We start from the raw sequence: 18025 nt of genomic DNA, 5'->3' as shown, positions 1-18025 counted from the left end.
TAGCCCAAAATATTCTTAAACCAAGCTAAGGCCTTTTGAAATGATTACAAATCCAAATAATCCAGCCCCAAAATGATGTGCTTAGCTTCTTAATCAGTGCGATATATAAAAACAGTGCAATATACTGCATAAGTGATAATGCACTATCAAAAATAAAACACAAAAGAACCATAACTTTGTATTACTCATTAACTAACGGAGGTTAAGAAAGAGGAGTAGGACTCCTCATTGAAAAGTGCACTAACATAAAAACTTGGGAAAATTCCGATGCAGATTTTTTTTTTATATTTCTTTTCTAATTTGATTGAACTTGGCGCAACAAACGGATTCAGGAAAAGTTCCCTTTTTTTGTTCAGAAAAAATATTTCGGTGGGACTTCACATTACCGTTTAAAGGAAGACTCTCCCCAAAATTCATATGTACTGTACTATTCTAACATATTTCTCTGCCACACCAGACTTGCGCGTGCAGCACCAAAGTTCCTCTCTTGGTACTCTGTCATAGGCTTTCTCTAGGTCTACAAAGATACAATGTAGCTCCTTCTGACCTCCTCTGTACTTCTCCACAAGCATCCTCAAGGCAAATAGTGCATCTGTGGTACTCTTTCTAGGCATGAAACCATTCTGTTGCTTGCAGATACTTACTTCTGTCCTGAGTCTAGCCTTCACTACTTTTTCCCATAACTTCATTGTGTGGCTCATCTTTTTTCCACTGTAGTTTCCACAGTTCTGAACATCACCTTTGTTCTTAAAAATGGGGACTAGCATACTTTTCCTCCATTCTTCAGGCATCTTCTATTGAATAAGTTGGTCAAAAACTCCACAGCCAACTCACCAAATTGATTCCATACCCCCACTGGTATGTCATCCGGACTAACTGTCTTTCCATTATTCATTCTGTTCAGTGCCCTTCTAACTTCTCCCATACTAATCAATGCCATTTCACGGTCATTCACACTTGCCTCTTCTACTCTACTTTCTCTCCCATTTTCTTCATTCATTAACTTCTCAAAGTACTCTTTCCATCTACAGTACTTAGCACACTACTGGCACCAGTTAACATATTCCCATCGCTATCCTTAATCACTTTTACTTGCTGCACATATATCCCGTCGCTATCCCTCTGTCTGGCCAACCTGTAGAGCTCCTTTTCTCCTCCTTTTGTCTCCAGCCTAGAGTACATGTCGTCATATGCCTCTTGTTTAGCCTTCGCCACCTCTACTGTTGCCCTACGACGCATCCCAATGTATTCCTTGCGCCACTTCTTCTCTAATCTCTTACCTTGGATGACTTCTTGTATTTTGGGGTTCCAACACCAACTCTCCTTCTCCCCTTTCCTAAAAGACGACAGACACCCCATGTACTCTCCTGCCTCCCTCTCTGAATACCTTGGTAGTCATATTCCAGTCTTGTCCATCTAGAGCCTGTCTCACCTCTTTCCAGAAGGCCCTTTATTTATATACTGTAGATGTGACCGGAAATCAGATTCCTACACTGCTTGAAAAGAAAAACAAATATTTTATTTTTTAAACTGGCAGAAATGGACTTTATCTACATCCATGTTCATTCATAAAGTACACACAGCAGCTACCTGTAATCACATCCGTAAATGGCTAAATGTGTGTGGGCGCAACTTCTGCCTTGCGAACACCTGCATGAAGAGCCATTTTGACGGCATAGCAAGATCCTGCAATTCAATAAATGACATTTTTTTTGAAGGGAGAAAAACTTTTTGTTTTTTGCCAAAGTAATCACGCTATTGATGTGTGATGTAGGATACAGAGACAGAACTTCCACCTACAATGCAAGTGTAACATTTACGCCTTACGCAGAGGAGCAGAGTAGTTTTCACCTAACAGGAATGCATTATGCTTGGAGCCACTGATGAACATGCTACTCCAGTAGAAACACAGTATGACGCTTTCTGTTTGTCCATTCTAAGACCGTTCGCAAACCAAAAATAACACGTAAATACAGATAATTTTTCTTCTAAACTTTTGACAGAACCCTAATTATTTGTAAACCAGGCCGTTCGTAACTGGGGGTTCCACTCTATATTGAATACCTGTCAGGCCATTTGTTTTTTGTGTTTTTTTTTTTACATTTCCCTCATGGGATGATTAAAGTATCTGTCTATTTCCTTCCTTTCTTGCTTTTTACCTCTTCCTTTCTTGCTTGCGTTCTTTTCCTCATTCATTCCATCTTTGATTCTTTCTTTTTCTTTCTTTCTTCTTTCTTCCTCTCTCTCCCTCCCTCCCTCCCTCCATTCCTTCCTTCCTTCCTTCCTTCCTTCCTTCCTTCCTTCCAGGAGACCAACTAAATCCTCCCCAGTGTCTAATGTGGGAAACAGCCTTCTGGTTTGTACGCATGGAGGCTTCATGTTCACCTACGACTCCCTAATCAATGGAGACACACGACAGTGAGTCCTTCTCAGTTCAGAGAATAACACATGCCCTTGACTTCATTCTCTTCACTTGCAAATATCTTCGGCGAACTGTGCATTTACAACTGCTGGGGAACTTTAGAGGTTAACTTCTATGACCTCCAATTAGTATGAAATTTTGTTTTCCTGGCATGGCCAGAAATATATGCAGGCAAATACTAAGGACAGTGTGGCCTTGAAGGTCAAGTATTAAAACAACACAAGCAATTTGTCTCCGGCAGTTGGAAACGTCCTTGTAAAACTAAAATGTTGAGTACATTGACAGGGAACTTTTTTTTTTTTTTTTTACTCAGAGTTATGCAAATCTGTGCAAAGAATCAGGATCCGATTTAATGGCCAAGTATGTAACAACACACAAGTAATTTATAAAGTATGTAAGTGAGGGGTGCTAAATGTGTCAATGCACGTTCGCCGGCGCGGATGTGGATTGGCAGCGTGCGGGGAGGAAAAAGCAGCTCTCCCCCTAACAGGCTACAGGTGTCTGGGCACCCCTGACATATTTATTATGCCCGGTTTGGGTCCTCCTGAGTACGCTTCATACACAAGATTTGTAAAAGGGTTAGGAAATCGAACAATTATGGGCTAGTCATTTTGAATATTTGATCGGGTTCCTCGTCCTCCTCATCTGTCTTGGGGAGTCTGTTGTCAGTTAGAAGTGATCCGCATATCATCAACTACGGCTCAAAACTATAGGGTAATATGGCAGTGGTCACTTCACTTGCTTCTGAGATGTTCTCTTCTTCAAAAAGAGCTTTAGTCTCAGAAGGGGCATCAGAAAAATCCGAAAATCTCTCTTGTTCATCTGTCATAGCAGGTGGCACAGCGTATTTTCTTTGGCGACTGTCCCAGTGTGACAGCTCCAAATGACGTCGCAGGCAATATGGCCACCACTGGGATGTCTAGTAAGACTTTCATAACTTTGCGCTTTAATAAAACACTCCCCGCTCACTTTTTTGGACTCGTATTATCATCAAAGTGATGAATATTATATGTAGTTTTGATAACAATACCTATTTTAAAATGTATATATTGGTTTCAGTTGCTTTTCAAACAATAATAAAATAAATTTTTTATTGCAGTCCAGAAAGTCACAATGCAAATGCATGATGTCTCGTGTAGCACCGAATGTCCATGATGCACTGTCATAACATCACTTCCAGTGTGCCGCTGTTACATGACTTCCAGTGTGGCTCCCCCTCCTCAACAAGAGGAACCGTTGCTCGTGAGGAGAACGCTGGATGTGTCTCTCTCACCAGCTCCAGCCGTTCTGGCCAGATCTCGACAAATCCTCTTTATTAATTCCTTAGGGTGGTCCGAAACATAACAAACACAGCAAATGTGATAAAGCAACTGTGAATCGGTAAACAAAGCATCCGTAAGCAAACAAAGCAAACGTTGGTCAATTTAAGCATATTAAGCATAGCAAAAGAGCATTCAAAGCAAAACAAGACCGCAAATGAGATACCTTTATGCACAATTAATACATTTAATCCAACACCCTGTAAAAGGACATAACACCGTCAACACAATTGCTAAACTTGACAGCTCGTATCATATTTTTGAATGTTTTTAAATTTTTTCAAAAGTTTATTTATCAACACAATCTGGCCAACGTAGAGCAAAGACGAGCTGAACATGATGCTTATGTTTACTCTCGATGATAATGGTAAAAGTAATGAATGTCGGGGTATGTGATTAACAGAAGAAAAAGTGATGAAACTGGATGAGATTTTCTCCTTTTTCTTTGAAGCCAAAATAGAAAGTTCAGGATGAGATGGTGTATAATGTTAAAATTCCACCTTGGCACAGCCTGATCCACGATGAAAGCACAGACAGTACAGGACACAAAAAGCTCATTCTGTATTTTAAATATAGGGGCAACATAACATTAACCTTAAAACTGTTTGCATTGCTTCAGATATTCTGCAAGCAAGAAATCAGTTTAACACCAAGAAAAACAGACGGATAAAATTGTGGCTTAAAAAACAATAAATTAAAGTTTGAAGCGATTCAAATTTATAGTTGGGACTATGACAGGAAACGCTCAGGAGTTAGTTGACATGATGATGAGGAGAAAGATTGATATATTGTGCATCCAAGAGAGCAATGGAAAGGGAATAAGGCTAGAAGTTTAGGTGCAGGGTTTAAATTGTTTTATCATGGAGTAGATTGGAAGAGAAATGGAGTAGGGGTTATTTTAAAAGAAGACCTGGTTAAGAATGTCTTGAAGGTGAAAAGACTAGCCCCCATTTTTAAGAACAAAGGCGATGTTCAGAACTGTGGAAACTCCAGAGGAATGAAGATGATGAGCCACACAATGAAGTTATGGGAAAGGGTAGTGGAGGCTAGGCTTAGGACAGAAGTAAGTTTCTGCAACAGTATGGTTTCATTCCGAGAAAGAGTACCACAGATGCACTATTTGCCTTGAGGATGCTCGTGGAAAAGTGCAGAGAATGTCAGAAGGCGCTACATTGTATCTTTGTAGACCTAGAGATAGCCTATGACAGAGTACCAAGAGAGGAACTATGATACTGCATGCGCAAGTCTGGCGTGGTGGAGAAATATGTTAGAATAGTACAGGACATGTAGCTCAGTGGTTAGCGCACTGGTTTGGTACACCAGGGGTTGTGGGTTCATATCCCACTGGGGCCTCCACTCCCTGAGAAGGGTTGCTTTAGGAAGGGCATCCGGCGTAACATTTGTGTGTTCATCTGAGATGACACGCTGTGGCGACCCCGAAAGGGACAAGCCGAAAGAAGCTTACTAGTAGGGTATGAGGGTAGAACAGCGGTAAGATGTGCCGTTGGTGTGTCAGAAGAATTTAAGGTAGAGGTGGGACTGCACCAGAGTTCCGCTCTTAGCCCCTTTCTGTTTGCGGTAGTAATGGATAGGCTGACAGACGAGCAGGGAACAGATGGAGGAACAGTTAGAAAGCTGGAGGTACGCACTGGAAAGGAGTGGAGTGAAGATTAGCCGTAGTAAAAAAGAATATGTGTGTGTGAATGAGAGGGGCGGCGGAGGAAGAGTTAAGCTCCAGGGAGAAGACATAGTGAAGGTGGCCGACTTCAAATAGTTGGCGTCAACATTACAAAGCAATGGAGAGTGTGGTAAGGAAGTGAAGAAATGGGTCAGAGCGGGGTGGAACAGTTGGCGCAAGGTGTCTGGTGTTCTATGTGTCAGAAGAGTGTCCGCCTGGATGAAGGGCAAATTTTATAAAACAATGGTGAGGCCAGCCATGATGTATGGATTAGAGACGGCCAGGAACAGGAAGCAGAATTTATGGTAGCAGAAATGAAGATGTTGAGGTTCTCGCTTGGTGTTTACAGGTTAGATTAGAACAGATTAGAAATGCGCTCATTAGAGGGACAGTCAAAGTTGGATGTTTCTGAGACAAGGTGAGAGAGAGCAGGCTTCGATGGTTTGGACATGTTCCGAGGCGAGAGAGTGAGTATTGCTGAGGATGGAGCTGGCAGGCATAAGAGCGAGAGGAACACCAAGAAAAGGTTGATGGATGTTGTGAGGGAGGACATGAGGACAGTGGGTGTTAGAGAGGAGGATGCACGAGATAGCCTTAAATGGAAAAAGATGACATGCTGTGGCAACCCCCAAATGGGACAGGACAAACCGAAAGAAAAAGTTGGTTTGGTTTGGTTTGCAATGTATGTTTTTGCTTGTCGACATTTCCATTGTAGGTTTGCAAAAACACAAAATTGTTCTAAAAATGTTCTGATGGGAACGTAAATGCTGTAATTTGAATCTTTAATGAGCCATATAACTTCAATGGATGACACTGATCTGACCACACTGTATACATCTGATGTTGCTCACTGTGGTCAAAGTGGGCGCTCACAGACTTAGTGTGTTTGGTCAGACATGAGGTAAGAGTTCAGAAGCGATTACTTGTAAAAATGTCTATTATTTAACCCTGATAATTGTTGTCAAATTCATGCGTTTCCATCATTTACAAAAACAAGAAATAAAAATGGTTTTGAATGGATACGATATACACGCTATGAAAACACGCTTGCATGCCGTGACGGAAATCTGAATTCAATTTAGTTTCACTTCTAGTAGTTTACTTAGTTGAATTTGTAATCTTTGGGGGTAAAGGTAAGCACCTAAATCTTGAATGATCTTATTGTGTACATTTTGAAAACAGAATAGCATTTATTTATTAATGTACTAGATATGTTTAATTCATAATACAATTTATAAAACTTGCACATTAAAATTGGTGATCATCCTTTGATCATTCTTGCAGCCCCCAGACCCTTGGTTATTTTTTTAAATTTTTTCATTAAGTCAAATCACATGCCTGATAATGGCACCACAAAAGCATAACTTCTGCCATCTTTGATCATATCCAAGAGTTTTACTTTTCTGCGATCCATCAGCTTCCTCTTCCTCAGTCACCGGGCCGTTTTTTTGCAATCACCTAAAGCGAACGCAGCTCCCACCTCTTCCTCAGTCACCACGCTATTTTTTTGCATCTTCCTCTTCAGCTTGGGTGCCCTGGGGGCAGCTTTAAATTCAAGCACGGGCGCTTTGGAGGCATTTTCAACTGGAGAGGTTGTCACGCACACACACTAACAGTGTAGAAAATGGCAGAGAGTGATGGAGTAGGGAGGGAGCGCGAGAGTCGCTGGGTGGAGCTTCGATGATGCAGCCAATTGGCTCCAAAACGCCGATTATTTATTTATTTATTTTTCTTCCATAAAGTGATATAGAATGTACTGCAAGCCGACCTGGCTTTTTTGGAGACGAGTCTTCACAAAGATCTTAAACAGGTTTCGAGGACTGTGTGAAGTACCAACCTGCTTCAAACGCTCCATAATCATCCTGGTCCTCAAGAAATCTCCAATCTCGGGTTTAATCGACTGGAGTCCTGTTGCCTTGACATCTGTGGTCACGAAGTCCCTGGAACGCCTCTTGCTGAACCATCTCAAGTGTGTCACAGGTCCCCAGCTAGACCCACTTCAGTTAGCGTACTGAGCTCAGATCTTCAGATGATGCACTCAACAAGGGTCTGCATTTCATCCTTGAACACCTCGACAGCGAGGGAACCTACAGTGAAGAAAATAAGTATTTGAACACACTGCTATATTGCAAGTTCTCCCACTAAAAAAAGATCATGGAGGGGTTTGAAATTATCATCATAGCTGCATGAAGACTGTGAGAGAGATAATCTAAAAAAAAAAAAAAAAATCCAGAAATCACAATGTATGATTTTTTTTTTTTTTTAAACCATTTGTGTGATACAGCTGCAAATAAGTATATGAACATCTATCAGCTAGAATTCTGACCGTCAAAGACCCGTTAGTCCGTCTTTAAAAGTCCACTTCCACTCCATGTATTATCTTAAATGAGATACAGCTGTGTGAGGTCGTTAGCTTTATAAAGACACCTGCCCACCCCATACAATCAGTAAGACTCAAACTTGTAACATGGCCAAGACCAAAGAGCTGTCTAAAGACACCAGAGACAAAGTTGTACAACTCCACACGGCTGGAAAGGGCTATGGAGAAATTGCTAAGTCGCTTGGTGGGGGAAAAAAAAAAGTCCATTGTTGGAGCAATCATTACAAAGTGGAAGAAGCTAAACATGATCGTCAATCTCAATCGGAGTGGAGCCCCTTGCAAGATATTCACTCGTGGGAGCTCAATGATCCTTAGAAAGGTGAGGCATCAGCCCAGGACTACACGACAGGAGTTACTCAATGACCTGAAAAGAGCTTGGACCACCATTTCCAAGGTGACTGTTGGTGATACACTAAGACGTCATGATGTGAAATCGTGCATGGCACAGAAGGTTCCTCTGCTTAAACCAGCACACGTCAAGGCCAGTCTTAAATTTTCCAATGACCATTTGGATGATACAGAGGAGTCATGGGTGAAGGTTTTGTGATCAGATGAGTCCAAAATCGAACTGGACGAGATTTTCTCTTTTCCGAGTGGGAAAGTTCTGGTCTGAAGCCAAAGTAGAAAGTGCAGGATGAGAGGGCGTGTAATGTTAAAATTCCACCTTGACACAGCCTGATCTAGGATGAAAGCATAGTGCACAAAAGGCTAATTCTCTATTTTAAATATCGGCGGGAATATAACATTAACCTTAAAACGGTTTGGGAGGATTATCATCACTATCCCGTGAGAGGCTGGCTGCTTGAAAGTAGATCTTGAGGTGATAACGTCTGGGCAGCCCTGCTCTATATGCTAGAAGACTGCAAGCTTGCACAACTTCACAAATGTGAGGTCTTCAGAAAACACAATACATAAAAAAAAAAAACTATTGTTCTTTGTACTCAACATTTATGTCACATTCGGGCGACACAAAGTACCGGTGACAAATTTGTGTCTTGTTACATCCTTGTCCAATAAAGCTTATTTGTGATTTTTGATTCTGATTCTGATGTGTCATCGGGTCAGTAAGAGATGAAAACATCACATCCAAGTCACTACAAGTCTTATTCCGGAGGGGATCCAAAGCATTAAACTCCATGCCCTATGCACTACTGACACCTCTAAACATGCTGAAAAAATCTTAATAGAGCAACACTTTGCTCAATCCTGACTATCATGCTTTTGAAACACTCAATTACCCTTGACAAAAGGACAGTACTTTGTCACAGTTTTTCTGTTTTCTTTTTTCCGTTTTATGTTAATCGCACTACTTCACAATGTCTGACTATTATGCTTTTTGAAATATATATTAACTATTTGTAAGTAACTTAAAATGGACACTTTGGAATTGGAAGAATGCATGACCCAAAAAAAGTACAATTCCAAGCAACATTTAAGACGTTTATTAGGAGACTGATTACTTTCTAATGTCAAAAAAATTTCATAGATAACCTGAATGTCGGCTCATGAAGTTTGGTTTGTCCTGCACAGCATCGCTCTGCTCTGGCCCAGTGAATGGGAGGTTATCAGCAAACTCTTCATTGTTGACCAGCCCATCTCCATCCATTGCTTCAAACAGACCACTCCCACAGGTCCCACCACTAAATACACCACTCAGCCTGGTAAGAGTACAAAAGTGGGGAAAATATTTAATCTGCGGGACAAGTCTTGAAACTTATTTTCTTGTCAGACTTGAGTTGCACAGTGGAACATCTCATGCAGCTGCTGCAGCCTGATATACAGTGCCTTGTGAAAATATTCGGCCCCCTTGAACTTTTCAACCTTTTACCACATTTCAGACTTCAAATATAAAAATATAAAATTTACATTTTTTTTGTCAAGAATCAACAACAAGTGGGACACAATTGTGAAATGGAACTAAATTTATTGGATATTATAGTTTTTTAACAAATAAAAATTTGGGACATGCAATATTATTTAGCCCCTTTACTTTCAGTGCAGCAAACTCACTCCAGAAGTTCATTGAGGATCTCTGAATGATCCAATGTTGACTGATGATGATAAATAGAATCCACCTGTGTCTAATCAAGTCTCTGTATAAATGCACCTGCTCTGTCATAGTCTCAGGGTTCTGTTTTAAAGTCCACAGAGCATCATGAAGACCAAGGAACATCCCAGGCAGGTTCAAGATACTGTTGTGGAGAAGTTTGAAGCCGGATTTGGATACAAAAAGATTTTCCAAGCTTTAAACATCTCAAGGAGCACTGGGCAAGCAATCATATTGAAATGGAAAGAGTATCAGACCACTGCAAATCTACCAAGACCCGGCCGTTCCGCTAAACTTTCACCTCAAACAAGGAGAAGACTGATCAGAAATGCAGCCAAGAGACCCATGATCACTCTGGATGCACTGCAGAGAGCGACAGCTGAGGTAGGAGAGTCTGTCCATAGACAACAATCAGTTGTACACTGCACAAATCTGGCTTTTATGGAAAAGTGGCAAGGAAAAAGCCATTTCGCAAAGATATCCATAAAAAGTCTCATTTAAAGTTTGCCACAGGCCACCTTGGAGTCACACCAAACATGGAAGAAGGTGCTCTGGTCTGATGAAATCAAAACATTTTGGCCACAATGCAAAACAATATGTTTGACATAAAAGCAACACTCCTCATTACCCTGAACACACCATCCCCACTGTCAAACATAGTGGTGGCAGGCTCATGGTTTGGGCTTGCTTTTCTTCAGCAGGGACAGGGAAGATGGTTAAAATTGATGGGAAGATGAGTGGAGCCAAATACTGAACCCTTCTGGGAGAAAACCTATTGAAGTCTGCAAAAGACCTGAGACTGGGAGAGAGATTTATCTTCCAACAGGACAATGATCCAAAACATAAAACCAAATCTACAATGGAATGGTTCACAAGTATCCGGGTGTTAGAATGGCCAAGTCAAACTCCACACCTGAATCCAATCGAGAACTTGTGGGCAGAGCTGAAGACTGCTGTTCACAAACGCTTTCCATCCAACCTCACTGAGCACGAGCTGTTTTGCAAGGAAGAATGGGCAAGAATTTCAGTCTCTCGATGTGCAAAACTGATAGAGACATACCCCAAGCGACTTGCAGCTGTAATTGCAGCAAAAGGTGGCAGTACAAAGTATTAATGCAAAGTGTCGAATAATAATGCACGCCCCACTTTTCAGGTTTTTATTTGTTAAAAAAGTTTAAAATATCCAATAAATTTTGTTCCACTTCACAATTGTGTCCCACTTGTCGTTGATTCTTGACAACAACAAAAAAAGATTTTATATTTTTTGTTTAAAGCTTGAAAACTTCAAGGGGGCCGAGCACTTTCACAAGGCACTTTAAACATTATATATATATATTGAAAAGACTACACATACATTTGGCTGCAACAAAAGCATACTTTTCTGTTGTATTTTTGGACTGTACTCTACCCTCCAAAGGTATTGAGACCATAATTCATTGAAAATATTCGATTTTTTTTTTTTTTTACATAATTTCATGTATTTTTATTTGGGTTGGGCATTGATAATCAAGAACAGATTGGAACCTGGGCTAACATTCCTGTTCTGCTGGAATAATTCCAATTTAAAATTTGGGTTCCCAGTTTCGCTTCCTGGTAAAATGACCCAGAAGAAGCTGAGGCGAAAGGCAACGAAGCATTGAAATCCAATGAAGAAAAACGCACACAAAGATGTGCTTGTGTCCGATGTTGGTGGCAAACAAAAGCGTGTCTTATCTTAGCTTTGCTAAAATTAATGATTGCCTCAATGCAATGCTTAGAGTAAGATTATATTGTTCAAATGAGTCTTTCACGATTGTAACGTCTGATGCGCTGCGAGCCTCAGCCTACGCTGCGTGGAGCTTCAGTGAAGTCAGCTCTGTTGGTTGGGTCAGTGAAACAATAAAGTAGATCTGTGCCAACATTGAGATAGCTAACAAGGTAAATGCTTGGTTTCACTTGCTTGGTTTAACTTTTGCACTGATGGTTTTTAGCATTTATTTTATTTCTCAAACCAACATAATCACCGGTGTCAAGTTGAAGTTTTCTTGTCAAAATGTTGAGTTCCGGTGTCAACCCTTAAAAATAAAAGGCTACAAGTTTAAAAGCAGAAGTCAAGTTAAAACTTGCACAAATAAACCATTTGATGTGATTAAAAAAAACCTTAGCTTTTAGCTGAAACATTAATTAATAAGTTAATTGCGTTAGTTCCACACACATTGCCTTTTATTTAGTAGGTTTGATTCTGAAACTGGTTATAAAGAACCAGGAGTCAAATGTTAATTCTGTGAATTAATAATATTTTTTTTGTAATTCAATGCTATGGGATGCTAATAAAATTGATTTTCATAATGTGGACACACTTTATTTAAACCCTGGAAACTTTTATAACCTAGCCTGCTGAAAGAATTTGAATATAGAATCATTTGGAACCGGAATCGAAATAAGTAACCAGAATTGGGACCTAATGGCTCAATTTCAAATGATGCCCAACCCTAATTTGCATCTGTACACAATGCACATTGTGGAAGTTAGCACATTTTGTTTTTATAAGTAACATCACCAACAATCTCCAGAGAGCAGAAGATTGCAGGTCATGAACAAAAACTACAGATGTTCACTGGAAGATTGAAAACAAATTAGCATGATCGATAACAATGTACCCCTCCTTGAGCCGTCACCTTATCATGCTGGAGGGGTTTGTGTGTCCCGATTATCCTAGGAGCTAAGTTGTCTGGGGCTTCATACCCCTGGTAGGGTCACCCATGGCAAACGGGTCCGAGGTGAGGAACCGGACAAGGTACGACTCCAAAAGCCCTATGATAACTACAAAAATTGGATCTTGGTTTCCCTTGCCCGGACGTGGGTCACCGGGAGCCAGGTCTGGAGGTGGGGCTCAAAGGCGAGCGCCTTGTGGCCAGGCCTGCACCCATGAGGCTCGGCAGGGCACAGCCTGAAAGGGTAACATGGGTCCCCCTACCCATGGGCTCACCACCTGTGTTGAGGGGCCATAGGGGTCAGGTGCAATGTGACCTGGGCAGTGGCCAAAGGCGGGGACCTTGGCGATCCGGTCCCTGGCTACAGAAACTGGCTCAAGGGACATGGAATGTCACCTCTTTGGTAGGGAAGGAGCCCAAGTTTGTGCGTGAGCTCGAGAAGTTCCGACAAGATATAATCAGACTCACCTCTACGCACATCTTGGGCTCTGGCACCACCCCTCTTGAGAGGGGTTGGACTCTGTTCCACTCTGGAGTTTCCCACCGGGAGAGACGCCAAGCAGGTGTGGGTATACTTATTGTCCCTCTGGTCGGGGGTATACGTTGGGGTTTATCCCAGGGGATGAGAGGGTAGCCTGCCTCCGGCTGCAGGTAGCGGGACGGGTCCTCACTGTTGTTTGTGCTTATGCATGAGATCCTTCCCCAAGTGGAGGAGTTCAAGTATCTTGGGGTCTTGTTCATGAGTGAGGGAAGAATGGAGCGGGTGATCGACAGACGGACTGGTGCAGCATCTGCAGTGATGCGAACTTTGTATTGGTCTGTTGTGATAAAGAGGGAGCTAAGTCGAAAGGCGAACCTCTCAATTTACAAGTCAATCTGCGTTCCTACCCTCACCTCTGGCCATGAGCTGTGGTTCATGACCGAGAGAACAAGATCCTGGATACAAGCTGCCGAAATGAGTTTCCTCCGCAGGGTGTCCGGCTCTCCTTTAGAGATAGGGTGACAAGCTCGGTCATCTGGGAGGGGCTCAGTGTCAAGCTGCTACTCCTCCACATTGTGAGGAGCCAGATGAGGTGCCTGGGGCATCTGATTCGGATGCCTCCTGGACACCTCCCTGATGAGGTGTTCCGGGCATCTCCCGCCGGAAAGAGACCCCGAGGACCACCCAGGACACGCTAGGGACAATATGTCTCTCAGCTGGCTTGCGAATCCCTCGGCATCTATACGGAAGAGCTGGAAGAAGTGGCTGGGGAAAGGGAAGTCTGGGTATCCCTGCTGAAGCTACTTCCCCTGCGACCCGAGCTGGAAAAGCGGTACATAATGGATGGCTATAACAATGTAAAGCTGCATCTTAGAAGTTTCATGTACTGATGTGAAAAATTGAATCTTTTCCAAAGATATGGAAAGTAAAATTAGTAAAGTTAATTCTGAAGTCGACACAAAAATTGTGAAAATTTGAGGAGGAAAAAAAATGACCCAAACAAGATCCTTCATCATGCAGGGACAGTGATCCACATAATGATTGAAAACAATCCCAAAACAACAAAAAAGCTAATCAGGAGCAAGAAGTGAATTTAGTTCATTTTTAGTGATCACACTGAAAGCAAAAGATTTGCGGCTGAATAATGTTTCATTCACTTAAATTTATATTGCACTCTTGTCCAATACTTTTGTGCACGTAAAAATGTTGTTACAAATAATACAAACCCCAATTCTAGTGAAGTTGGCACATGTTGTAAAATGTGAACAAATAGGGAGACCTGTACAATTATTTGCAAATCCTTTTCAAGCTACATGTAATTGAAAACACTACCAAGACAAGTTATATGATACTGAAACTAATGAACATTACATTTTTTTTTTGTTTTTTTTTTTTTTTACAAATATGCTCTGAATTTGATCCCTGTAACATGTTTTAAAAAAAAAAAAAAAAACATGGGCAACAAGTGACAGAATCCGGATTATCGTGGAAAAGTTCAGAAGCCAACATCTGTGATGGTATGGGAGTGTGTAAGTGCCCATGGCATGGGTAACGTACACATCTATGAAGGTACCATTATTGCTGAACAGTACATACTGGTTTTGGAGCGACGTCTGCTTCCAATGTGTTTTTCAGAGATGTCTCTGCTTAATTCAGCAAGACAATGCAAAGACACATACTGCATGTCTCACAACAGTGTGGCTTCGTACCAAGAGAATGTGAGTACTGCACTGACAACACCCAACAGTCGAGACCTCTTTCCTATTGAAAATGTGTGGCATATTATTCAACCAAAATATCACCAGTCTTCTGAGCAACTGAAATTGTATTTCAGGCAAGAATCTGAAAGCTTCAACAGTTGATTTCCTCAGTTCCCAAACACATCCTGAGTGTTACTAAAAGAAAGGTTATATAACGTAGTGGGAAACTTAGCCGTCTCAGCGTTTTTGAAACATGTTACATGATTCCAATTCAAAATGAGTGAATATTTGCAAAACAAAACATTAGTTTGAACATTAGATAGCTTGTCATTGTATTCAACTGAATATAGGTTGAGATGGTTTTGAAAATCATTGTATTCTTTTTTCATTTCATTACATTGTACACATCTCAACTTCACTGCAATTGGAGTTTGTACTGAAAGATTGTACGAAGCAACTGCGCAGAAATCCATTCTTCAAATTGCTGCTGTTTGCCATTTTTTAATCCAAGCTTCTAGGCAGCACCGTGACTCGGCTATTGCTTTTGTTTAACTATGGAGTTGTGTTGCTTGTCTATTTGTGGTTTTATCAATGTTATTCATAAATATGCATTTATTCAGATCTCTGCTGGGAGTGCAGAGAGGGGTTCCTTTTCCAACAACAGAAAGACCTCAGAGAGTACACTCAAGCCACAGTTTACATCCGTAAAATTATTGCCGACAAAAGGGTATGACAAATCCATGCATTGGAATGTAATGGTTCATTAGTTGAAAATAGCTACAGTGGTGTGGGAAAAGTATTTGTGCCCCCTCCTAACTTATTTATATATTTGTTTATAGCATGTTTGTCACACTTATTCCCTGCTAGCCATTTCCTGTGCAGGGAACACCAAGACTGCCAAGCATTTTCAAGCAATTTCAGTTGTTTTTTAAACCCCACAGAATGTTGTGGGGGATGACTAGGTTGCATTCGGCTCGTCCCGTTAGGGGTGGCCACAGGATGACATCTCAGATGAACGCTCATATTTGTTTGGCACAGTTTTTACGCCGGATGCCCTTCCTGTTGCAACCCCTCTTGTAAACGTAACAAACAGCAAACGTGATAAACAGCAAGTGTGAGTCGATAAACAAAGCAACCATAAGCAACGGTTCAAACAAAGCAAGCGTGAGTTTTGTGATGTCTTCTACTTTAGAGCAGAGTGCAGAATATTCCCAAAGCACCTCTGTAAAATCCCCTCCGTCTCACCGTTGTGACATCCTCTCCGTCCCACACAATGTCCCTCTCTTCGTTGCACATTAAGCACATATAGCATCAAACAAAAGCATATTAATCCAACAGTGCGGACAGTGTAACTGAGGTTTTTATCTTTGAGAAAAACATGGTGTTGTCTTTGCATAACCCCGTCAACACAATTGCAAACTCGACAGCTCGTACCATATTGTCGTCTGTCTTGTGCAAATTCTTAATGGACAAGCAGCATCATTGTCGGCGGATGAAGCCTCACCATACAGAGGCACGCTTCGCTTTCATCAGCCTCTAATCATCGTCACAATGGCCGTTTTTCTGCAATCCACTATCCACAAAGCCAAGCAGCATCCATCCCAACAATCCTGTTATTTTGCAGAGTCACCGCATGTTTCGCTTCCTTGGTTAAAAGTTAAGTGGTTTTGTGGAATTTATGTAGTGCACTGTGGATTCCATTCATGCCATAATGGCACGTCACAAAAGCGTAAATTCTGCCGTCTTTGATCATATCCAAAAAAAATTACGTTTTTTCGCTGATCATCATCTTCCTCTTCCTCTATTTCTTGGGCACTTCTGAGGAAGCTTTTGCATCAGAATAGCGCTTTGGCGGTGTTGTGAACACGAGAGGTTATCACTCAGTCAACAGCATCAAAAATGGCAGAAAGCAAGCACAAGGAAAAGGGTGTAACAGAAGTTGCTGGGTGAGGTTTTGATGATGCGCAGCCAATCAGCACATGAGATAAATCCACACATACTCTCCTTGTTCGATGTTGCGCCTGTGATCAATCACGCTCCTTGTATCAATGCATCTTCCCGCAATATGCCAATGTGGCTGTTTTTTTTTTTTTTTTTTTTTTTTGGGGTGGGGGGGTTGGACCGCGAAGCACTGAAGCTGCAAAACGTTTAGAGCGAAGTAGTGAGGGAATCCTACAACACGATTCTGAATGAACTTATGGGCAGTGCTGGCAGGAAATTAGTTAAGTTTCCTATCATTAAATAAATTCAAAAAAAAGATACAAGTAAACACAAAAAGCAGTTTTTAAATTATACTTATTAAATGAGGGAGAAAAACTAACCTATGTGGCCCTGTGTGGAATAAGTGATTGCCTGCTCACACTAATATAAAGAAAGGTTGGCCCACCTTTAACAGGAACAACTGGAATTTAATGATAAATTGCAGAGTTGCTTGCAGCACTGTGGATGAATTTTGGCCAAGAACCCCTTTTTAAGGACATGCCAAAGCATCTCAGTAGAATTTAGATCAGTGCTTTGAATCGGCCCCTCAAAAGTCTCAATTTTCTTCAGCTAGTCAGAGGTGGACTTGCTGGTGTATTATATATCATTATCCTTCTGCAGAACCAACCTCAGGTCATGAACAGAAAGCCAGACTTTCTCCACGAGGATTTTTTGTTCGACAGCGGATTTCATGGTTCCATTGATCACAGCAAGTCTTCCCGGTCCTGAAGCAGCAAAATAGCTGCAGACCATCACACTATATTCACATTAGTTTTTTTCTAAAATGCAGTATTACTATTACGCTAGATGTAATGAATCACACACCTTCCAAAATGTTCAACTTTTGTCTCATCAGACCACAGATTATTTTCCCAAATGTCTTGGGGTTCATGAAGTTGTCCTCTGGTAAAATTGAGACTTGCCTTTAATGTTGTTTTTGTTCAACACTATTTTTGTCTTGGAACCCTGTCATGCTGGCCATTTTTACTCAGTCTCTTATGGTGTTATTGTTTTTGTGGGGTCTCTTGTGTCATGTTTGATAAGTCATCAGTGTGTTCCTGGAGTAATTTTGGGCCACAGGTCACTCATGAGAAGGTTCACGACGGTTCTGTTTTTGTCATTTGGGAATGGCTTTCTTTCACTTTGATTCCTCCAGCCATAAAGCTTTAGAAATTTCTTTATAACTTTTTCCACACTGATACCTGTTACTTTCTCATTTGTTCCTGAATTTCTTTAGATCTCTGCATGATGTACAGCACTCAAGAATATTTTGGTCTTCTTGACTGTCTAGCAGGTCCTACGTAAATGATTTCTTCATTGAGGTC

General features: G+C 41.3%; 1 protein-coding gene across 8 annotated transcripts in view; it reads left to right on the top strand.

Moving 5' to 3' along the window:
• The window catches only part of usp48 (ubiquitin specific peptidase 48), a 105722-nt gene that overhangs the window by 63759 nt on the left and 23938 nt on the right, over window positions 1–18025 (top strand). For 5 of the 8 annotated variants that reach the window (XM_061832513.1, XM_061832512.1, XM_061832508.1 and 2 more), the window contains exons 19-21: window positions 2308–2418; window positions 9330–9460; window positions 15341–15447. In XM_061832513.1, the coding sequence (XP_061688497.1) occupies window positions 2308–2418; window positions 9330–9460; window positions 15341–15447 (349 nt within the window). Of the gene's footprint in view, window positions 1–2307; window positions 2419–9329; window positions 9461–9941; window positions 11247–11427; window positions 12046–14655; window positions 14739–15340; window positions 15448–18025 lie in introns of those variants that run through there. The other 3 variants (XR_009796822.1, XM_061832515.1, XM_061832516.1) reach the window with 3 other exon arrangements.

The sequence above is a fragment of the Syngnathoides biaculeatus genome, chromosome 10 (genome assembly GCF_019802595.1).
Source record: "Syngnathoides biaculeatus isolate LvHL_M chromosome 10, ASM1980259v1, whole genome shotgun sequence".
Taxonomy (NCBI): domain Eukaryota; kingdom Metazoa; phylum Chordata; class Actinopteri; order Syngnathiformes; family Syngnathidae; genus Syngnathoides; species Syngnathoides biaculeatus.
The sequence above is the reverse complement of the archived record's forward strand: the minus strand, read 5'-3'. Positions and strand labels throughout refer to the sequence as shown.